General features: G+C 43.5%; 1 protein-coding gene across 4 annotated transcripts in view; it reads left to right on the top strand.

Moving 5' to 3' along the window:
• GRID1 (glutamate ionotropic receptor delta type subunit 1) overlaps window positions 1-24338 on the top strand; it is a 1791150-nt gene that overhangs the window by 674241 nt on the left and 1092571 nt on the right. For all 4 annotated transcript variants that reach the window (XM_068258558.1, XM_068258555.1, XM_068258556.1 and 1 more), the window contains one exon: window positions 9185-9469. In XM_068258558.1, the coding sequence (XP_068114659.1) occupies window positions 9196-9469 (274 nt within the window). In that variant the 5' untranslated portion in view covers window positions 9185-9195. The remainder of the gene's footprint in view (window positions 1-9184; window positions 9470-24338) is intronic.

The raw sequence follows: 24338 nt of genomic DNA, 5'->3' as shown, positions 1-24338 counted from the left end.
AGAAAAACAAAAAAAAAACAATATATATATATATATATATATATATATATATATTAGAGAGAGAGGGAGGATATCTATCCATCTATGTATATAATATATATATATATATATATATATAAAATTATATTGCACCACTCTGCCCTCTGTCACTCTGTCCTCCAATCGTAGCTTTAACTGCAACAAGTTGAACGCAAGCCGAAGGAACTACTGTTGGTGCTTGATCGGGAATATTACTGTTGGCTATCGGGAGTATTCGGGGGTTCCAAGTTCGCTATACTGAATTAAAAAAAAAAAAAAAACTATAAGTACATTCGTACTTTAAAAGTGCCGCTTATGGTTAGTTTCAATTTAGGTGTACTATTGGACCAAATAGGTCAAAAAATTAACAACATTGGCAGGTAGGAGAAGCATAGAGGGTGATGGTTTTGTGAGTATATATGGGATGGGGTCTAGATAAACCTAGGGATTGTAATTTGTGCTTATTGGGGCAAAGCACTGTACCCCTGACCAACTATCCTGGATTAAACAGCTGCTAGATATTGCAAGCAGTGGTGTAACTAAGGTGCTTGGGGCCCCAGTGTGAGTTTTACATGGGGCACCAAGAACTCTATAGCCTCAAAACTTACCAACAAAAGTTGCTCAGATATGTATTCTGAGCAATAAAACAGGTTAAGGAGAACTACTATTCAATGCACATATAGAGGTGTTCATTACCAGCATAGCACAAATGCAAAGCTAATATGATGGATGAAGCATGGCCTCTAGTGGGCCCCTCTGTTCTAGGGGCCCTGGTGCAGTTGCAACCTCTGCATCCCCATTGCTACACCACTGAGGACCATTGCACACCAAAAACCTCTGGCAGATCCGCAAAATGCTAGAGGTTGTTCAAGCAGATTTTCAAAATGATTCTAGGCATGTTTAGGCATGTTTAGGCCTAGACATGCCTAGCATTTTTGGAGCGTTTTTGTGTAGTAGATAGATGTCATATATTGTTACAGCAAAGCTGTAACTGAACAGCTTCTGTAACAAAAATATTTGAAAAAACGCTTTGATCTAGCGTTTTTTCAGAGCGGTTTTCCACTTTCATATGCTTTACATTGAGGCAGAAACGTTTTACAAATCTAAAAAATGCTGCAGCCTCCGAGTTTGTGTTTGTATAAAAAACGAACCTCTGGTGTGCACCATCCCATTGAAATACATTACCCAAGTAGTTTTCAAACCGCTAGCGTTTTCAAAAACTCTCACGAATCACTCCGGTGTGCACCAGCCCTGATTGCAAGTAATGAAAAGTAGAATAGAAAAGTATAATGTTTGTTGTTTTCCTTCACATCCATATGTAATTTCTGTTCTAAATAAGTAATCCTCAACATTGTCACTCAGATGGTGGTGGTTATCCAAAATGTTATCAGCTGTTCATCTGGTGTAGATGAAAAACATAAATGTTATTAAAGAGGAGCTGTTAGGTATAAGGTCTCAGAGAAAATAAACACATATATCAGTAGCTAAAGATTGGCTGTACTTACATTACATATGCATTTCACTGTCCACGTTTGGATTTCACAGAATTTTTATATAGTATATGCAGAGAATGATGCTCCTGACAGCCCATGGCAGGTTCCATGTTTGTGAAGCCAAATGTGTCGTCATGTCCTGCCTGCTTCCTGATCACAGAGGAGCTCGTACAGAATAACACAGTGTGCAGTGAATATTAATGAGCCATGTGGCTAGGAACAATAGCGGACTCCTGCAGTGTACTCTGCCGGGAGATTTATCTGTGCTGTGGCTGGACTGAGTTAGAAGCTGCTGAAACTTGATCCCGTCTTCTCCTTAGCAGCCGAGGGGAGGGCCCCAGAATGCTTTGCAGTATGGAATGCGGCTTGCGTCCTCCTTAGGAGCTTAGCTTTGCTGATAAGCACACATCAAATGTAAGAGAGATTTTTATCTTTAGTAATGCCTTTTTGGCTTCTGTCTAAACTGTTTAACACAGGAGAATAGAGGTTTAAATTAGCTTCTGCAGCCTGACAGTAAAGGTGCCCATACACTCGTCAGATTGGCAGCAGATAGATAAGAAATGCATCTGATGATCTATCTTATGCGTTTTTAGAACATTTTTTACCAGGATAGAATTCCAATAGATTTCAGTTTGAAATCTATTGAAATTCGATCTGATGGCATTTTTTTGCCATCAGATTTCCATTAAGGCCAATGCAAACTGATAAGCAATCTCATCAGATCGACCTAAATTTTCCACCCTGCAAGTTCGATGGAAATCCATCGAAATCGATCGAAATCGGCCGTCGATCGGTCGATTGGCCAACCGATTTGCAATCGATTGATCGATCGATCGATCGGGATCGATCGGTCGGCCAGAAAATCGGCTGAGTGTATGGGCTGCTTTACTCTTTAAAGGGATACTGTAGGGGGGTCGGGGGAAAATGAGCTGAACTTACCTGGGGCTTGTAATGGTCCCCCGCAGACATCCTGTGTTGGCGCAGCCACTCCCCAATGCTCCGGCCCCGCCTCCGGTTCACTTCTGGAATTTCTGAATTTAAAGTCAGAAAACCACTGCGCCTGCGTTGCCGTGTCCTCGCTCCCGCTGATGTCACCAGGAGTGTACTGCGCAGACACAGACCATACTGGGCCTGCGCTGTGCGCTCTTGATGACATCAGCGGGATCGGGGACACGGCAACGCAGGCGCAGTGGTTTTCTGACTTTAAAGTCAGAAATTCCAGAAGTGAACCGGAGGCGGGGCCGGAGCATTGGTGAGCGGCTGCGCGGGCACAGGATGTCTGTGGGGGACCATTAGAAGCCCCGGGTAAGTTCAGCTCATTTTCCCCCGACCCCCCTACAGTATCCCTTTAATTTTCACTGTAAAAAAAGACTGGTAAACATAATGGTGGATTTGTGTGCACAACAACATAACAAAGTTATATAGCTCAGGCGTGTAACTGCTGCCAGATCACTCGCTTACTAATGAAGGGGAAAAAAATGAACAGTTCATTAGCCATTGGGAAGTGCGCATTAGGTAAAACGATTCTTAAGAATTTGTGATTTGTGTCATGAAAGTGTAGAATAGGAAGGAAATGAAAGCCCTCTCCACATGCCACTAATATAATGAAACCAAGAGCTTCCACTGATAGGTACATTACATTATTATAAAGATATTCACTCAAAGATTAAATTGACTTCTAATTATACATTCCACTTAAGAGTATACTTGAGATAATGCTATCTATTAACCTTTTTGTCTTCCTTATTATCACCAACATTTCCTGCATTTAAGGAGGCCTTTTTTTTTTTGTTAGAAAAAGAAGCTTAAATTTAGTTAGGACACGTAAAAGATAATTGATGGCATGATAATTAGAATTTTTCATCTAAGCTGCCATTACTGCCCCCTTCTACTGTATACAGGGTGCTATCATTTCAATAAGCCATTAGAGCCCACAACAGGCTGTTCATTCTGCTCAGCAGTTTCAGAGGAGAGGAGAACATTTGTTACCGTAGGAAGATTTATGTATTTTGGGACTCACTAGCCACAAATGCTGGTTAATTGTTCTAGACAATGTTGGTAATAACACAGTGAAAAATGGTCTCACTTTCAATATGACCGTGATTAACTTATCTTTATTGGTTTAGGGGTTTTTTTTGTTTGTTTTGTTTTTTTACGTATCTTTAGGTTTCACAAAACAGAAATGAGCTATGAGCGTCTCTGAGAGGGAAAGGTAAATGATGAGATAGATAGATAGATAGATAGATAGATATATGTTTGTGTGCCTGTATTTATCACAAGAATAGCGATGACTTAATAATGTTCTATTATTAAAGAACATATTGAAATGTTATCATCTGCTGCATGATTGCTTTTAGGTTTTGCTGGATTTTCATATGTGGGTGTGATACAAATATGGGATTTGTCTTTTTTATTTCTTTTTCTGGAAGTTTTTAGATACTTGGCTGTTAGGCCTCTTTCAGAGGCTGAACTGCTTTTAGTGTCCCATCTGCCGCCGCACCATGTGTGCTGACAGGCGGTGGTGTTACCTCGTGGTAGAGGACCGCATGTCTAATCTGAGCATGGCTGTGGCCGGGTTCAGATCTGACTCTTTTGAGGGGCCGCCTGTCCAGTGTCAGTACTGAGTGCTAGCAAACGCCTGTGCAGTGCAGGAGAGCAGGTGACAGCACCTTGTGTATATTCAATAGGTTTACCTATTTTCTGTATGTATTTTATTTGCCCATTTCTCGTGGTTATTACACCCTATCACAATGTATGGCGCCAATATTTTATTTGGAAATAAAGGTGCATTTTTTCAGTTTTGCATTCTTCACTATTTACAAGCTTATAATTTAAATAAATGGTTGTAATACACTCTTCACATGCCTATTTAAAAAGTTCAGACCCTTAGGTAACTATTTGTTTTTGTTTTGTTTTTTTATTGTAATTTTTTGTTTTTCATTAAACATTTTATTTGGGTAATTTTTGGGGTGGGAAATACAGAGTTAATTTTAAATGTAAAAATGTGTGTTAAATGTACAAAAAAGTTTATTTAGATGTAGTTTACTATTTGCCCACAAGATGGCCACAGTGCGTGGTTTTTTCCCGTCCTCCTAGCTTTCCGGAAGCATATAGAGAATGGAAGCTTTTTTTTTTTTTTTTCAGAAAGACTGCGGCCTCTGATGAGTCCGTTGGTTTTTCTGCTGGAGACTCGAATCATTTAACGGGAACCATGTTCCCATTGATTGATTGCTGGGCTACCGGGGAGCGGCATGGGGGCACGCCCGCAATTGCCCATGGGAGTGTGCCAAAGCGCGCATTAGCAGTGCTGCAGCCGCCTGGGTGTGAGGATCACGTCCAGGTGGCATAAATGGTTAATTTATTTGTGTTTATCATAACAAAATGCTTAATGTGTTTTTTTTATTTATAAACATATAAAATATACTATTGCAATAAATTTTATATTTCATGACCACAATCCTTAGACATAGGCTAGGTTCACAGCGGGAGCTGTGATGCAGTCCCTGTAAGAACAGGAATGCAACAAAATGGAAAAGTCGCATTGCACATTATGTGACTGTTGTCTCATACAGTGAAGCATACAGCCAATGAAGTTAGCATTGCAATTAACACTGGCTCTAAAGATTCATACACAACCTAGATCAGGGCTTCCCAACCCTGTCCTCAAGTACCACCAACAGTGCATGTTTTGTGGAACTCCACAGAAGTGAGACACTAATTACCCCACCTTTGAATGTTTGTGGTTTTCTGTAAAACATGCACTGTTGGTGGTACTTGAGGACAAGATTGGGAAGCTCTGTCATAGATTAAACTTCGCTGAGTTGACCGCCATAGGTGAGAACTTATTGTGTGTACAGCAGCCCCGATACGTTGGCAAGAGATCTGGCATGCCGGATCATCTCATCCGAACACAGTTTGCACTCGATGGTTCTCTCCCTCGCTCTGACCACTCCTCCGCTGGCCTCCATAGTCAAGACCAGATTTATACTTTTTGTGCCCTCAGGAAAACTTTCTTGTTGCTCCCCTTCCATTACCAGCAGAACCCCCATTCCATGTGTACAATCCATGTACAGCAGCCCCGCTCTTTCATGTACCCTTGGGTAGCAGCAGCACTCTTCCATGTGCCACTCCCAATTTGCAGCCTCTTTTTTATATGCAACAACTCTTTTTCCATGTTTAACAGCCCCCTACGCTGCTGCCACCCACAGCCCAGATCTTTGGGGCCTTTTTAAAAATCCAGCTTACATCTCAATAGCCTAAAGGCTAATGACTTGTTGTTACAAGCTTCACTGACAGTGGGTCTGGTAAGCACCATGTGCAGCATACACAAAAGTTGAGACAGCAGGTATCAGCAATAGTGTTTATTGAAAATAATGTGCAATATATACAACAGTAAAAAATGAACAAATTGATAAATGCAAGCACAACGAAATAATCCCACATGGACGCCCCACACAACTAACTATTAATGACAAAACTATATACACAACCTACAGAACCACTATATACACAAATTACAGAATTGAGTATGCTTAATCAAACTGTGAACCAAAGGCAAGTCAGTATAGAATACAATATCAAGAACCAGGAGGGCAACACAGTACAGAATCAGGCTCCAAAGGCAAGGTAATAGCAGGCAACAGGTCAAACCACTAATAACAGGAGCAAAGTGAAAAGGGACCAGGAGTTCAGGCAGCTAGCAGCACAAAGAAGCCTAACACTAAAACTCTCTCAATGTCTTTAACAGGATGGAGTCTTTCACCTAAAATGACAGCAGCGATCAGAGCCCACCAACAGACAGCTCTGTTGGTGGGCAGGAAGGGGGGGAGGGGAATCACTTGTGTGCTGAGTTGTACGGCTCTGCAACGAGCCCTTAAGCTGTAGTAGCCTGAATTGTAAAAAATAGCCTGGTCACCAGGGGGGTGTAAGCCTACGGTCTTCAAGTGGTTAAATAGGCTCCCTGCTGCTGACTGCATGATTGCAGAGGAAAGTACTGCTGACGACATCTGGTGAAAGTACAGGGCAGTCCAAGTCCAAAATGCCACCCTTAAGTAGAACAGGGAGTTGCAGTCTACTAACAGACTCAGGAGGGCCACCTACTGGAGAGAAAAAGTCAAACAGTACTTTAGGTATGCAGTGCCGCCAGCAAGTAAGACAGGGAATTACAGAATTCCTAACACTTGTCTGTACACCTTCAGCTCTCACACAAGGGATTGTCTCTTGATCTCTGATGGGCAGCAGAAGTGTCAAGTGTGTATGCAACTTTAGTCCAGTTCTTGATCCAAGGATGTTGAAACCTAGTGAATTAGGAACGTGGCATCTCCCATATTCCTATCATAATAGGTTCACTTACATCACAATTCAAGTTACAGCAGATATCAGCAGGAAGCTATGCCTCAGACTTATCTTTGTAGGTCTCAATGTATGTCTTCAACTTCACATTAGTGGGCTTTATTACTTATTACATTGGTGAATAGCAGCTGTGATAGTTACTTTATGACAGTCACTCACAGTTCATGTAATTTACTGAAGTGTGATATATAATAGGTTGTTGTTAGTTACTCCTCACCCCTGTCATATTTTATTACCTAATTAACCAGGTCCCTTTATGATTTGTAATGACTCCAGCTTTGTTTTCCGCAACTCCGCATGCTGATTATCAGGTCTTTAACACCGGTCATACAGTTAATATTTTTAGTTCTTTTATAAAACAATCTAGGGACCTGGCATATATAAAGGATTATAAAAGATGACTGCTGCGCGTTATGTAATTTTGCTTTTATGAAGAAAAAAAAGATAATTTAGAGCTACTTTTTCAGTATATGGTGAATGCCATTCTCTTCTATATTATTATTACTTGCATTATTTATAATATGATTTAGAAGCCTGCTAGAGAAAAAATAAAATAAAAATGTATTTTATGCTAGTTTGGCTAGTAAAGTTTTATATGGAATATGTTGGTGCTTTATAAATTATTATTATTATTAATGATGACAACAACAACAACAACAACAACAATAATAATATAAATAGAAAGCAGTGTTGTTTTGTGTTGTTTTACCATTGTGGTGAAGATATTTCTAACAATATAAGAGCACAGTCCTCAGACTTAGTGACAGGTAGCTAGGTCTTATTATTCTCTCAGAAATCATCATACATTTTCTGCATTGCTACAAGGTGCTTCTTGAACTTTCATTTTTTTTCAGTCATAAACAATACTAAATATCACAATTAAAAATACTGATTTAATAAACAAGCTTAGTATTTTTTAATGTTTTTTACTAAAACAAATATATTGCCAAAATATGTACTGTATAATCTCTTTGCCACTTGTTTAGAGAGCTGCTTTTGACCATTTTTCAACCTATGCAAACCATGTCGATTGCAGCCATTATGTTCTACTTAGCATGTGAAGTTTATCTAATGCAGAGATCAGCTCAAGGAGGTGAAGGGACCGTGGGGTAGAAATAGGGAGTGCAGAGGATGCGACCGCACCGGGGTCCTTGGTCCAGAGGGGCCCCAAGGAGCACTGCCTCAATCACAGTATTAGCTCTTTATTGGTCCTATGCTGGTAATGGTTGCTTCTATAGATGCTTTGAACGGTAGCAATCATAATCAAACTATTCTCCATCCCCTTCTTGCACATCAGGCACTGTGGTTGTCCTTGGCAGGTTTTGGCGTGTCATATCAATTGTTATATATAAAGTGCTTGGGGGGCCCCAATGTAAGACTTGCACCGGGACTCACAGCTCCTTAGCTATGCCACTGTGTAGGGAATCTGGTATATTTCACTTATCCCTTTGTCAGGTCTTCTCTATTGTCTTATCTGTTCCCTATCAGCTCTTTTCATGTTATGGCTCCTGAGTCCTGATAGTCAAAGAAAGCATGGATGGATATGAGAGCTGAAGCACCAGAGAAAGGAACTAGGAAATATGCCAGATACGTTACTCTTCCCGTTTCCATCTTACTTATTAGAAGGAAGGGCAGAGTGAGCACATAGAAGCTGGTGGGCAGGTATCACATGTTATTTGGCTTGGTGGCTAAAATAATGTGCTTCCCTTTCAACAATGTAAGGTCCTAAACCCCCATCACTCTAGTTCTCTGATTGACCTGCTGATGCTCAGAGATGGCCTTGCTTACATATTTCTATTAATGCAATTACATAATGTTCCATTATCCTTATTTATTGTCCAGCGCTGTGTAATATGCTAACACTATATACATCCAATGAATTATAATAATCTTCATTTGATGAAACAGGGCTGTCCAACTCCAGCCCGCAAGGGCCATGGTCCTCATATATTTTTAATACAGCTTAAATTAATTGATAGTACTGAAACGGGAAATGTGTGTTTCGTTAAGTAGAATACATTTCTCCTTTTCTGAGATCATCCTAAGGACTGGCATGGATATGGCCCTTAAGGACTCGCGTTGGACAGCCCTGTTCTAGAGCAAAAGGAGTGCATAGAGAGTTGGAAGAGTTTGTATGCATTGTCATATAGATTTTCGTACTGTCAGCACACATTACATATTCAGTAGATTTTTCACAAAGCATGACAACTAAGCTTATACAAATAAAAAACAAAGTGTTGATAATATGTACTAAAAATAAAAAGTTTGCACTGGAATGAGTCAATTTTTATTCAAATGTTATTTTCCGTTTTTTATTTCAGCTTGTGATTTGATGACCCAGGGGATTTTGGCCTTAGTGACATCTACTGGTTGTGCCTCAGCAAATGCTCTTCAGTCTCTGACAGATGCCATGCATATCCCTCATATTTTTGTACAGCGTAATACTGCAGGGTCTCCACGCACTATCTGTCACTTTAATCCTAGCCCGGATGGAGAGGAATACACGTTGGCTGCTAGACCACCAGTGCGCCTCAATGACGTCATGTTGAAATTGGTAACTGAACTTCGGTGGCAAAAATTCATTGTGTTTTATGACAGCGACTATGGTGAGTAGTTCATGGTTTTCAGTTTTCTGCGATGTACTTTACCTTGCATAACACAATGCTTTGTAGATTATATGCTTTCTATATGGAAATATATGGACAAGCTGCATCTGTAGATGTCAAGAATTATGCCCATTACGAAACTAGAAATTGTATGTTCAAAATATGCAGGAAGTGTTCAATGAATGTACAATAAATGAAAGATCATTCAAGATGTAATTGTACAATATAATTATAGCTCTATAAATCGGCCTAGATATAGTATAAAATATATAATCTGAAAAGAGAAAATGTTTGTTTGTTCATAGCAACCAATCAGCAGCTTCCTGTCTCCATTCCGTTTCACAGTAAAGTCATAAACATAAATTGACCCGGTGGTTTTTGACAGGAAAACTGGTTTTTTTTTCTTCCCTAGTGATAAACATGTGCTACCTTACAATGTCTAATCTGCTCGTTTAACAAAAAAGTAACTGTAGGTCTATTGCCATATGCTGGGCATACACGGACAGTTTTTGCGCAGGTATCGAGCTAGCGGCTCGATGCCGGCGCGTCGCCGCTCGTCCGCGTCTGCACACGGATCAATTGCCGCTCGTCCCCGCGGGCGCTGCTAATGAGCTGCTCGTTTCTTGCCATTGTTCTCCCCGTTGGTATCGAGCGCAGTATAGATCCGGTGGAGTATCGGACAGGTTGAATATTATCAATCAAGCCATCAGCGGCTCGATTTATAATATAAAACTTACCGTGTATGCCCAGAATCAAGAGAGGAACAGTGTGCCCCATAGACATTTCATACATAAGATTTAACATGCTTATCTATGCATGAGTTAATTGCCTCCATGCTATCACTATACCCAGTCTACAGTTTTCTACAGGGTTTTCATTTTAGTATTGCTCAAGGCCCCTAGAAAATATTTGTTTCTTCCTAGTACTGATCATGTATGTTTCAGTTCAAATAATTCAACACGGAGCATATTTTTGCCTTCTTAAAACAGAATTAATAAGTGATGATTCTGCTTTAAGTGACCAACTGTGATTTCCCATGATGCATCGCTCCTGAATATGCGTATTTGGGCTGATGATGAAGAATCTTAGGAAACAGTTGCTCACTTAAAACAGAAAGTATTTGTGAAAATGCTGAATTTGTGATAATTCAGCTTTAAGAAAGCCAAATTATACTCCTCTTTGCTGTTTAGTAGGAGGGCTTTTGGTCTCTTTTAGCCCCTCATATTTTTCTAGTGGTTCTGGGTCACCATGAACTATCTGGTTATTCTGTTAAAATGATTCAATGAGACTGTTGGTTAACCTCTCTGTTGGTATGATAAGTGCAGCTGCGCGGCCGCGGGAGTTTTTTTTTCAAATTATTTTTTTTTAGCATGTAGCTAGCCTAGCGCTAGCTACATGCTTCCCCCCTCCCGGCGTCCCTCCCGTACCCACTGATCGCCGCCGGCACTGCTTGCCCATAAGGAAATCCCGTTCTGAACAGGATTTCCTTGAGGGCTTCCCCCGTCGCCATGGCGACGAATGGAGTGACGTCATCGACGTCACAAGGAATCCTGCATCACGGCGGGTAGCGGCACATCGGCGGCAGGCGGCGGCAATCAGACCAAACACGCAGCTAGCAAAGTGCTAGCTGCGTGTTTGAAAAAAAAAAATTATGTAAATCGGCCCAGCAGTGCCTGAGCGGCACCCTCCGGCGGCTTACCCCATGTCACACACAGGGTTACCGCCAAGGAGGTTAACCACTTTCCCCACCACTACAGTATATCTACGTCAGCTGTGGCACCCTCCAAGCCACAGCCACGTAGATATACTGACCTGCTTGCAGCGCTTTTGTGCAGGAACAAGTGCGCTTCAGAGCGCATCCCCCGGCACTGTCAGCTGCCTTACTAATTGGCAAAAGGGAACATGTTCCCTTGTAGCCAATTAGTGACCCCCCCGCGGATGAATGATCACCGCTGTAGCAAACAGCGTGATCATTCATCTCTCCCCCTCCGTGGTCGGAATGTTAAAAAAATGCCCCTGCAAGATGAATATCTTAACTGGTTCCTGTGATCATCCTGCAGCTCCAGCCTCCATGCACCGCTCTTCACTTAGCCCTGTGACGCTGAATATCGGGGTCCTGGCTTGATGACGTCATCAAGCCGGGACCCGGTGTTCAGTATCACAGGGCTGTGTTGAAGCGCGGTGAATGGAGGCTGAAGCTGCAGGATGATCACAGGAACCAGTTCAGGTGAGATATTTATCTTGCAGAGGCTTTTTTTTAACGATCTGGCCGGGGGGGGGGGGGGGCACAGTGGTAAGGGGGGGGCACATCTGGCTGCCCATAAGAGGGTGGGGGTTCCAAATCTGAAGTGGGGGGGAGGTTGAAATTATTATTGGGGCCCATCAGGGTAATGGGTGGGGGATTTCATAATGGGGGGCACATCTGATGGTCCTGAGGGACATAACTTAATGCTGGGGGCACATATGCAATAATGGGGCGGGGGCGCTAATCCTGGGGGAACATCTGGCTATAATGGGGAACAGGACACATCTGGCTATAATGAGGGGGGCTTTATTGGGATACGCAGCTGTATATATATATATATATATATATATATATATATATATATATATATATATATATATAATGTGGGGGGTCGCAAATGCGGGGACATATCTGGCTATAATGGAGGCTGATATTGGGGGGCACATCTGGCTATACTGGGGGGGTTTGATACTGGGCACACATCTGGCTATCTATCCTTGGGGGACTTAATACTGATGGCATCTCTTTTACCTCTGTAGCACTTTGTATTTTTTACTAGATTTGAAGGAAACCTGAGAAATAATGCAATTTTAATGTTTTTTTCCTCCTTTTTTCCCGCTAAAATGCGTAGGAATAAAAAAAATTCTCGGGACAAAATATCCCCCAATGAAAGTCTAGTTTATCCTGAAAAAAACGATATCTAGATCATTTAGGTGTTGTGAGTAGGGATAAAGTTATTGCTGATTGAATAGGGACATAGCTAAAACGTCAAAACTGCTCTGGTCAATAAGGGGAAAACAAGGTCTGGATGCGAAGTGGTTAAAGGGATACTGTAGGGGGGTCGGGGGAAAATGAGTTGAAGTTACCCGGGGCTTCTAATGGTCCCCCGCAGGCATCCTGTGCCCGTGCAGCCACTCACCGATGCTTCGGCCCCGCCTCCGGTTCGCTTCTGGAATTTCAGACTCTAAAGTCTGAAAACCTCTGTGCCTGCGTTGCCGTATCCTCGCTTCCCCTGATGTCACCAGGAGTGCACGGTGCAGGCACAGACCATACTGGGCCAGCGCAGTACGCTCCTGGTGCCATCAGCGGGAGTGAGGATATGGCAACGCAGGCGCAGTGGTTTTCAGACTTTAAAGTCTGAAATTCCAGAAGTAAACCAGAGGCGGGGCCGGAGCATTGGGGAGTGGCTGTGCCCCCTACAGTATCCCTTTATGTAAAACCATCTCATGTATGCACAGCTAAACTGATACGTTTAGACTTATTACTTGCATTAGATTTTGTAATTATTGTATTCATTGTCAGTTGAGAGAGCTGGAAACTATTGAATTTGCTGAATCAATTTGATGATTTTTAATCACTCACTCGGCTAGGACCAGGGGATTTCAGCATGATCGGTGCTGCGTGGGCTCTCCTGCCCGCAGCACCGATCGTGATTGTAGCAGGGCGATCAGACTTCCCCCCTTTTTCCCCACCAGGGGGATGTCCTTCTGGGGGGGTCTGATAGCCGCCGCTGCCTACTGCCGAGCGGGGGGGGGGGGGGGGGGCTCCTCAAAGCCCCCTCCGCAGTGATATTCCTCCCACCTTCCCCTTACCTCCCTCTCCCTCTTGCTTTCTACGGCGCAGGACGGATATTCGTCAAGCGCTGCCTAGGATAGGCTTTAGCCTATCAGATGCCGGTGATCCCCGGCCAATCAGAGGCCGGGGATCGCCGATCTTCCTTACGGCGCTGCTGCGCCGTATTGATGTAAACAGCGGGGATTTCTTACCCACGTGTTTACATTATGCGTGCGAGCCGCGATCGGCGGCTCGCACACTGTTCACGGAGACACCCTCCGTGAACTAACATGGAACGGCCGCTCCATGTAAAACCACAAACGACCAGGCGCAGCCTATCGCGGCACATCGGCGGCACATCGGCCGACCTGGCCAGGCCGGCTGCCAGATCGGGCTCTTCTGCGCTCCAAGGACGGGCTCTTCTGCGTCCCACGCGGGCGCGCTGACGTCATTGGACGTCCTCCGGGCTGTACTGCGCAGGCGCAGTAGTTCTGCGCCTGCGCAGTAAAGCCCGGAGGACGTCCGATGACGTCAGCGCGCCCGCGTGGGACGCAGAAGAGCCTGTCCTTGGAGCGCAGAAGAGCCCGATCTGGCAGCCGGCCTGGCCAGGTCGGGTCGGCCACCGAAGACGACCGGAAGCCTCTGGAGCGGCGGCGAGGGCACCTCCTGCCTGCCACGGGCTGGAGGAAGCCCCAAGTAAGTGGATATGGATTTTTATTTTTTAAAGGTTTCCCTGAACCTTCCCTTTAAGCAATACCAGTTGCCTGGTTATCCTGCTGATCCTCTGCCTCTAATAATTTTAGCCATAGACCCTGAACAAGCATGCAGCATATCAGGTGTTTCTGACATTTTTGTCAGATCTGATAAGATTTGCTGCATGCTTGTTTCTGGTGTGATTCACTCTACTGCAGGCAGATAGCTTAGTATAGCTGCCAGGCAACTAGTATTGCTTAAAAGGAAATCAATATGGCAGCCTCCATATCACTCTCACTACAGTTCTCCTTTAAAGAATTGAGTTTTTCTTCTGTCCAAAAGCAGTACTGGCTGTACTTCTCAGGAAAGGTGTATGTATAAATGTCTCTGCTTTGTAAGAGTTTGAACTGATGGAATTCTGCTTAGAATAGAGTAAAAACTCAGCAGGTGTATTCTGGAGTTCAGAAGAACCCTGGATTAAATGTTCATTAATGTTTAAAAGTGACTTTGCTTTCTTTTTAATAATGCAAACAGATAAGCAGCACATCGTCCAAAACTTCAATGAATGGATCTGACATTTGTTCTACCAAGAGTATGGTGAATGCTTAAATGCTTTAGAGTTTCATACTTTAACAGCTCGAGCCGTGCCAGTCCAATGTGTGATCTGCAATACTATGAAATGTGTTAAGCTACTGGATTGAAGTTGGCTGTTCATCCCTTAACCACGCAGCAGCCAGGGGAAAATGTAGGACATAGGTCATCGCGATGATGACACTGTTACAGAAGTTTCTATTCACACTGCTTCTCAGCAGGGATCAAGTTAAAAATGTGTGCTTGTCTGCGATTGTAGTTTTGTCCAACTTTGGAGTTCTAAGTTTTTTCAGTAGTTATTTGTCAAGTTCACTATCCACTTATGATAAAACTTCAACAGCTGAGAACAAGAATGCCACTAGACTGACGCTTCTCCATCATACTGTGAGAGCACAAATCACTGCTTCTATCTAGTGACCAGCCAAAAAGCTGCTGCTAAGATCATGAACAGTTAAATCATTATGCAGTGTCCCAGTTGTTTGCAATTATCTTAGGTCCAGAGATCCACAGAGCAGGTCACATTCACATTTGTTTAAAAGCCCACACTGGGACAGCACTAGGGATTGTGGGCTGAATTGCAAAGTGATTAATAAAGGGGAGCCAGAGATTTCCCAGGCGTCTCATGCAAAGTGTGACCCACTGCAACATTATTAATAATATATTATTCACAGACTCTTCACACCACTTACTGTAATAAACCTGGAGGCATACAATTATTTTCTTTTTTTTCATAATCATTGGCATATTACATCTCCTTAAAAAGGGGAAATGTATAGCAATTTCCAGTGGTGTAGCTGGGGAGATATGGGCCCCAGTGCATGTTTTGCATTGGGCCCCCCAAGCACTCTGTACATAACAAGTGATAGGGCACACCACAACCTACCAAGGACAGCTGCTATGTCAAGAAGGGGATGGGGAACAGTTTTTTAATGATTACTACTATTCAAAGCATCTAACTTTGTTAGCAAGTGATAATTACCAGCACAGGAAAAATGAAGAACTAATACTGAGGTTGAGGGAGGACTCCTCGGGCCCCCTCTGGCCCAAGGGCCCCGGTGTGGTGGCAACCTCTGCACTCTATATCGCTACGCCACTGTCAATTTCCCATAGCCACAGGAAAATACTCAAGGCTGGTGGCAAATTCTACCTTCATGTAACAGTTCATATGGAAACTGATTTTATGAACATTAATTCACTTTTTTACACTAAAATGTTAATCTTCAAAATAGTCATACAAGAATATCCGATAATATTAAAGTCCTGTGGCCAGTATCCTTCTGGCATAACCTTTCTTCTTTTAACTTACTCAACACTGCACTAACTCCCCTACCTTCTCTGCACCCCCCCCTCCCCCCAAAAAAAATCAAGGATCTGAATGTCACCCTAAACAACCACTCACTTTGACTACAGTTAGCACAGTCCAAACTTTCAACCCCCCTGTGCTACATCCCAGGAATCCTTTCCTTGTTCCCACATTGCCATGAAGTCCCTACTCCCACTTCTGTTGCCAAAACTATGCCCCTGTTGCTCAGATTAATGGAGGAAAAGCGCACTGGCATAACAGTAACACCTCTCCTCCCATCAGTATCCCAAAAAATGTAAAATTTAAAATCATGTAAACGCATACAAATAAGAAGTACGTCTCTTCTACATTAAAATGAGCCATACATTACTTTTGTCCAATCTAGCTGTCACTTACAGTAGGTAGAAGAAATCTGACAGAACCGACAGGTTTTGGTCTAGTCCATCTCTTTATGGGGGATTCTCAGCATGTTTTTTTCTCTTATAAAGACACCCCTTGAAAAGGATTTATATAAAGATGCTGGCCAGGCTCCCTGGTCACTGCACACTTTTTTGGCAGTTGGTTGGATCAACTGCCATTCAGTCAGTGCTTTTGAAAATAAAGAAAACCCCGAGAATCCCCCATGAGGAGATGGGTTAGTTCAAAACCTTTTAGTTCTGTCAGGTTTCTACTACCTACTGAAACTGACAGCAAGATAGTAGATAAGTGATTTATGTCTCATTTTACTCTGGAAGAAATGTACTTCTTATTTGTATGTGTTTACATGTGTTACATGTTTACATGCCACCTCTGTGAGTTTTTACCTGTCGCTGGCGCTTGCACCTGCATACCAATCTCTGATGGATGAGCAGAGAATAGATTGTATGGTAGTTGTATAAAAGCTAGTCTGCAGCTCATGTGACATACCAAATTTCTTCAGTTGTGGCAGGAAGAATAACCTCTGCTGTGCCCTTTTCTGAATTTTGGTAGAGTTCTGTCCCCATCTTAACTTGTCAGAAATGGTTGTGTCGAGGAAACGAACATCTAATACCCTGCAAACTTCGGTTTCATCGATGAGAACAGGGTGGAGTGTTGAAGGGTGTTTCCAGAAGTCTATGATCGGTTAAACAGTTTTAGATGCACATATGACGAGTTTGTCTCTGCACCAGCTGCAGATTCTCCCAATCTCATTTTGATAGGAGCTCTCTCCTTGCCGTTGATGAGGACGATGATAGTTGTATCATCAGAAAACTTGATGACCTAACAAAGTCCGCAGTTGAGGTGCAGTTGTTGGTGTACAGGGAAAAGCATGTAATTAAGGCTCCGGAAAATTTGAGTGCAGGGCAAAGCTGAAAAACTGTTCCCCCTGCTCCTGCAAAAGTCCCACTATTGTTAGTTATTATTCCCCCACCAGGCCATCATGGATAGACTGGTAAAATGTAATTTGGCTGTCAGTTATTGCTGGTGGCCGAATTACACGATGGTGCCAAAATTACTGTCCGAGCGCCGTTATAGACGTAATTCAAATTACAGCCTATGGTGGCACATGGTCCGTTCACATTTCCTGCACCGTTTTTGCCTGTCTTGAAATATTTTGCATAAACATTACAAAAATACAAAAAGACTATACACTGTAGCCAGTGCTTCTATCTGCTCAGTGGGAAGTGGAAAAGTTGTAACAAATCGCTTTTTCTGATTGGTTCAAACCCAGGATACATGTCGTTGCCTGCTGCAGTATATTTCTTCCTGTTGAGTCTTGCTTAATAATAAAACATCTGTTAGCATCTAGGAATATATGCGCAGCGGGAGCCGAGGAGCTATAAGTTGCTTATTCATGATTCAGGGTGAGTCATTTGCTGAATGCCGTCAGTCATTACTAAAATATGAGCATGTTTCTATAGATATTCTGCTGAGGGATTTGAAAGGCTGAAGTCCCTGCATACTTTAATATCGATGGCATTTTATTTTTAGCAATTTACTTTTTAAAGCTTGGGGTTCCTGCCTCTCCATTACAGCATCAGTCTAGGTGCTTTGTGTCTTGCTGCTCAGCCATTCTCTAAAGAATGTGAAAATGGAAGGTGAAAATGGAGTACTGTAGCCTAAGCCTGGGAACCTAATGCCAATTTCTCAAGTTGCAGCTGTTGTTCCAGGGTTAAAATTCAGCAAGTGATAAATTGCGTGTAATTTGGACATTTGATAAAAAATAAGATATAAGGTAATACTTCTCTGTAAAAGTGATTCATGTGTTTGCAGGAGGGAAATCATCCACTGTTACTATTTTTTCCCGCTATGTTTTCACTTTAATGCTAGAGATTAATTGACTGTCCTCGGTCACTAAAACAACTTCATTGCCTGAGCTGGCACAATAAAGGAGATGTCCTGAATCCTAGCCTTAAACCCTGCAAACCCTTGGATGATGGATAGTCTCATTACCAGAATGTATTGGGGCTCCCACTTGAGAATCTTGTGAAACATTGTCCTTATGACTGAAAGCACCGACGTAACTCTCTGCACCGTGGGGTGGAGATCCCACCAGATACACTTCATGAATGTCATTAATCTCTGGCTTGTCATCCTGAGATTGTAATGTTCTGCATGTAGAAAGTTGTAAACACTGCTGGAATTAATTAGCATTCCATCTTTAGCTCTCATGAAGGAGTCATGTGTGCTAGCAGGTTCTTACGGCATTTGTTAAATGCACTTTTTACAGCTGTAAAGTGAAAAAAAAATATTGGCAAGAAATAGAATTCTGACATGAATACGCCATGAAGTCTACATTCAGTTATTTATCATTTATAAATTGTTGTTGAATGTGATTTTGGAAGGAGTCCAAACTTCCTGGGCTGAATTATTGATGTATTAACATCATTTTTACAAAGAAGTAAATACATATATAAATGGTTAAAGCATACCTGAAATGAGGGGAATGATGACTTTTACTTACCCTGGAGTTTCTTCCAGCCTTCTGTGGCCTATCGGCTCTCTGTGTCCTCCCAGTCTGACCTGTTGTGCTGCTTGAGGACTGTGACCAGCTAAGCCACAGGATACTGCGCATGCAGTGTCTTAGCTGTGCGTCTCCTTGATCACTCTCCTGAGGCCAGGAGCATGTGTTCTATGCAAATGCTTTTGTAATGGTTATTTTTAAAGTTCAATGGCCGCTGACTTTAGCGGTTAATAGCAAAGAAACACTAGATGTGCTAGAAACACCAATTTTGCAGGGTGAACAAGACAGATTTTTTTTTTTTATCAAAAAGACCTTAGACCGATGTTAAGTGTGGGGGTGTAAGGCATGACAGGTTATGTCCCCAACCAGTCTCTATGCCCCAATCTGTTGCCACAGCTCTGAGCCTGGCCCACGGTCTTCACCTATAGACAAGCCCCCGCGTTAACAGGACACGTCTTCACGTGCAAGGCATATAGACTGAAGTAGAGCGGACAACAACCCGCCAGAACCCCAATGAGGCTAGTAACACAGTTCAATAGTTTTAAGTATTACACAGGGCTATTACCTTGATTCAGGAGGATGAGGTCCTCAGGGTCAATTGTCAGTAATGACAGATGTATCAGGAACAGGCAGTGAAGCATCCAGGTATATATGAGAGAGTTCGAGCAAGGTCCACATGCAAGGTTATTCAACAGGTATTAGATGATGCAGGTAAATATGAGTGAGTTCATGCAATGGCAGCATGCAAGGTGGTTATTCAAGCAACCAACAAGGATTAGTTCAAGTATACTTAGTGTCCAGTCAGCCACTGATCCACCTGTTTGTTCAGAGCAGCCAGGAGAGCTGCTCCAGTGTGACTCTCCGCTTTGAGGCAAGACATGTCTAAGATGGCGTGATACCATCGTACCTGGCATGTAGCATAGGCCCTGGGGAGATGGGGCTGTGTAGCTGGAGAGGAGATCACAGCACCAGTAGAGTTGAAGTGCCACTCAGCCAAGGAGGAGGTGGAGGACGACAGTGAAGAGGATGTAGCAGAAGGAGAGGAGGTGGCAGCAGGCCTGCCTGCAAGCCGTGGAGGTGTCACAACTAGGTCTGCTGCCCAGCCACGTACTCCCTGCTTGCCAGAGGTCACCAGGTTGACCCAATGGGCTGTGTAAGTAATGTACCTGCCCTGACCGTGCTTGGCAGACCCGGCATCCGTGGTCAGATGGACCCTTGACCCAACGCTGTATGCCAGAGATGACACCACTTGCCTTTCAACGTCATGGTACAGTTTGGGTATCGCATCTTTTGAGAAATAATTGCAACCTGGTATCTTCCACTGCGGTGTCCCAATGGCCACAAATTTTCGGAATCCCTCAGAGTCCACCAGCTGGTATGGTAACAGCTGGCGAGCTAACAGTTCCACCAAGCCAGCTGTCAGACGCCGGGCAAGGGGGGGGGACTGGCAGACATTGGCTTCTTCCGTTTAAAGATTTCCCTCACGGACACCTGACTGCTGCTGTGTGCAGAGGAGCAGGAACCGCTCAAGTTGAGTGGTGGAGTGGAGGAGGGTGGCTGTGATTGTGAAGGTGCAAGTGAGAAAGCGGCTGAAGATGACGCACCTGAACGAAAAGAGGAGAAGGAGGTTGGCTTTGCTTTTGTGTGCTGCTTTTCCTCTTGTGCTCTTCCCATTGCAGTTTGTGCCTTTTCTCCATGTGCCTTGTAAGATAGTTGTCCCTACGCGGCTGTTGGCCTTTCCACAGCTCAATTTTTGGTGGCAGAGAAAACAGATGGCATTGCTCTGATCTGAGGCAGATGCACAAAAACATTTCCACACCGCTGAGCCCAGGGGTGTGGGCACTATGGTGGCATCAGCAGCTGACGTTGAAGGGCATGTTGGCTGGCTGTCCATAGGTGGCGATACATAGCACCGGACACTGCCACCAGCTGTTTCTGATGACAAGCTCCCCCTGCTTCTTTCAGGAACTTGTCTCCTCCTACTGCTCTCTGACTCCCCCTCTGAACTGTCCCCTTGGTCATCTTGTCTATTAGGATCCCACGTGGCATCCGTATCATCATAATCATCATAATCATCCTCCCCAGCTTCGCTTGCCTCAGACGCCTCATAAACTGCACCAACAGCAGGTACTTCATCATCCTCCTCCTCACACCTTACGTCCGTAGTGTCGCCTAACTCAGACATATGAGGTGGTGTAACTTGCTTAGCGCCTTCATCTTGTTGTAACAATAATGGCTGTGAATCAGTGAATTCCCCACCAAATAACTCCTGCAAAGTGTCAAATGCAGTGGATGTGGTGCTTGTAGTAGCACTGGTGGCTGTGGAAGATGAGGTGTTCTGTGTTAAATAGTCAACCACATCCTGACAATCTTGGGAGTTGATGGGACGTGTCTTCTTCAGAGCACTATACTCTGGTCCAGGGCCGCACAAAATCACTTCAGCATGACCTCGATCAGACCTGCCGGGTGGCCTGCCTCTGGGTCTGCCTCTGGCCCTGCCACTGCTTGTTGTTTTGTCCATATCAGGGGTGGTGAAGTAAAAGGTATGCACCGACTTGACTAATACAATATGCAGTCACACAGGTGCAGTGAAAGGTATGCAGTGACTGGTATTACAATACAATGTGCAGCTGTCACACAGGTGCAGTTAACAGGTGTGCACGGACTGGTATATTGCACAACGTGCGGTCACAAAGGTACTGTGAAAAATTATGCAATGGCTAGTATTACAAATGTGCAGCTGTCACACACACAGGTACCGTGAACAGGTGCAGTGACTGGTATATAACACTGCTTGTGGTCACGTAGGTAGGTAGGTAGGTAGGTAGGTGCACTGAACAGGTGGGTATGCAGTGAATGGTATTACAAATGTGCAGCTGTCACACACAGGTACCGTGAACAGGTGCAGTGACACTGCGTGCACTCACGTAGGTAGGTAGGTGAACTGAACAGGTGGGTATACAGTGATTGGTATTACAAATGTGCAGCTGTCACACACACAGGTAGTTACTGAATGTGCTGGGCCTGGCAGTGGCACAGTAGAAATTACCAGGGGGCCAAGGTCCAGCAGCTGCGACTGACTGACAGGGCTGTATATGCAACACAAGTGTCTGTGGGACACACACAAAAAATAGATCACAAGAACAACATTAGCTCTCAAAAGAGCTGTTGAGGATGAGGAGTGCTTTTTAGCAATAAGTATCAGCAAGAAGGAGCAACCTAACAAGCCTAACACAAGAGCCTAACTAAGCTTTCCCTATGTCAGCAGGTTCTCTCCCTTCTCTAATTACTGCAGCCACACGAGTGAGTGAAAAGTGAGTGCCTGCGTTTTATAGGGGGGAGGGGGCTTCAAGAGGGAGTGTAGCCTGATTGGCTACCCTGTGTCTGCTGACTGTGATGTATAGGGTCAAAGTTGACCCTAATGATATAGTATAGGGGGCGGGTCAAACTCGCATTTCACTGCGAACGCGAACCACCGAAGTTCGCGCAAATAAGTTCACGGTCGAACCGTTCGGGCCATCTCTATCTACCTGGAAAAGTAAGTCAGTAGCATATGCCGTCACCATCCACAGAATGGAACACCTGTTCAGACATGTCTGTTGCATACTGTGAGAGTGTGTTCTGCCATTGCAACACATAGAAAGGACACCAGACAGAACAGACATGTTGGCACATATCTGAACAGATCCTCTATTGATCATAGAATCTATGCACATGTCTAGTGGTCCATTGCAGACAATTCTGTTTAATTGGCCATTTTAGTTTCTGATGTGAACCAAGCCAAATGGCTATGGCACTGGGAAGAATAATTGGCTCTAAAACACCAAAATGTGATCAAATCTTGCAAAAATCCTACTTTCTTCAGTTTAAAATGCAAACAACACTTAAAAAGGAACTGAACTCAAAAAAGTCACTAAATTGAGCCTCCTTATCCCTTTGAAATGAATGATTAGACACAAAACACTTATGAAGGGCAATATAAAAGTAGATATATTTGTGCAATACAACTATGAATAAAAGAGAATGGCAGGCTCCATCTTGCAACTCTCTCCCTCCATTTTGCAGCTCTCACTCCATGGGAGGTGCAGAGTCTGATTCTGTGGGCGGTGTTACAGTTGGAGTTAGACATGCCTATTCACGCCCACAGAATGAGATTTACAGCCCAGTGTCATGAGGTCATCATCAGTCGCCTTGTTACAGGAAACTGACAGCTTTGGCTTCTGCTGCTGCCCTGCACTGTACTGGCACACGCCTTGATAACATATTATTTTTTTCTCTAACTATCCCTCCTGCAGTGTGAGATCTTATGATGTCATTCTGTAATCCTGCAGCTCTCCCCAATCGTTTTGTGCCAGATCCCGTATCATGTCCTGTAGTCATGCAGCTCTCCCCATTCTTGCTGTGCCAGATGCCATATCATGTCCTGTAGTCATGCAGCTCTCCCCATTCTTGCTGTGCCAGATGCCATATCATGTCCTGTAGTCATGCAGCTCTCCCCATTCTTGCTGTGACAGATGCCATATCATGTCCTGTAGTCATGCAGCTCTCCCCTTTCGTATCCTGTCTGGCAGAGGTGGGGGGGGGTGACACTGCAGAGGGAATCCGCTCTTATGTCAAACACCCCTGCCCCCCTTCACCTCCTTGTAGGTGTCACACAGAGGGAATCCCCTCTTACATCTACAACTAATATATATATATATATATATATATATATATATATATATATATATATATGCTTCACTGCTAATGCTTCACTCTTTTCTTCGCCAAAACCCTGTTAGATACAGGATCGCCCCCTCTCGTTACCACTTCACATACACACTAAGAGAAGTTTCGCGCTTCACAGTGTAAAGACTGAACAGGTTCCCCCCCCCCCCCCGAAAAAATCATAAATATATATATGCTTCACTGTTAACCTCCTTGCCGGTCTAATTCCTGCCGGCAAGGAGGCTGCGCAGAACTTTTTATTAATTTTTATTTTTATTTTTTTTAAATCATGTAGCGAGCCCAGGGCTCGCTACATGATAGCCGCTGAGCGGCGGCATCCCCCCACCCACTCCGATCGCCTTCGGAAGCATATATATGTATTCAGTGAAGCATATATATGTATTCGTTTTTTCTGGGAAAAACTTGTTCAATCCTTTTTACACTGTGGAGCACCAAACCTCTCTTAGTATGTATGTGAACTGATAACGAGAGGGGGCGGTTGTGTATATGAAAGGGTTGCTTTTTGGCAAAAAACTTTTTTCCTGAAATTAGCAAGAGTGAATAACAGTGAAGCATATGCGTGCCTGTCATATTTTTTAGTGGACATTTAGTCAGTTTTATAAAGAGTGAAGCATTAACAGTGAAGCATATATATTTTGCTTTTTTTTTTTTTTTAGAAAAACCTGTTCAGTCTTTTTTACACTGTGAAGCGCCAAACCTCTCTTATGCTGGGTACACACTATGAGAACATCTGAATATAGCAGCTGCTTCTTTGAGTGATATAATACCTGTTGTTACATCACAAACAAGTAAATACAGTCGCCTAAATACCTCTAATAAAATATTATCACCA

This window comes from Hyperolius riggenbachi, chromosome 10 (genome assembly GCF_040937935.1).
Source record: "Hyperolius riggenbachi isolate aHypRig1 chromosome 10, aHypRig1.pri, whole genome shotgun sequence".
NCBI lineage: Eukaryota > Metazoa > Chordata > Amphibia > Anura > Hyperoliidae > Hyperolius > Hyperolius riggenbachi.
Note: the sequence above shows the minus strand (reverse complement) of the source record. Positions and strands in the feature narration are given on the sequence as shown.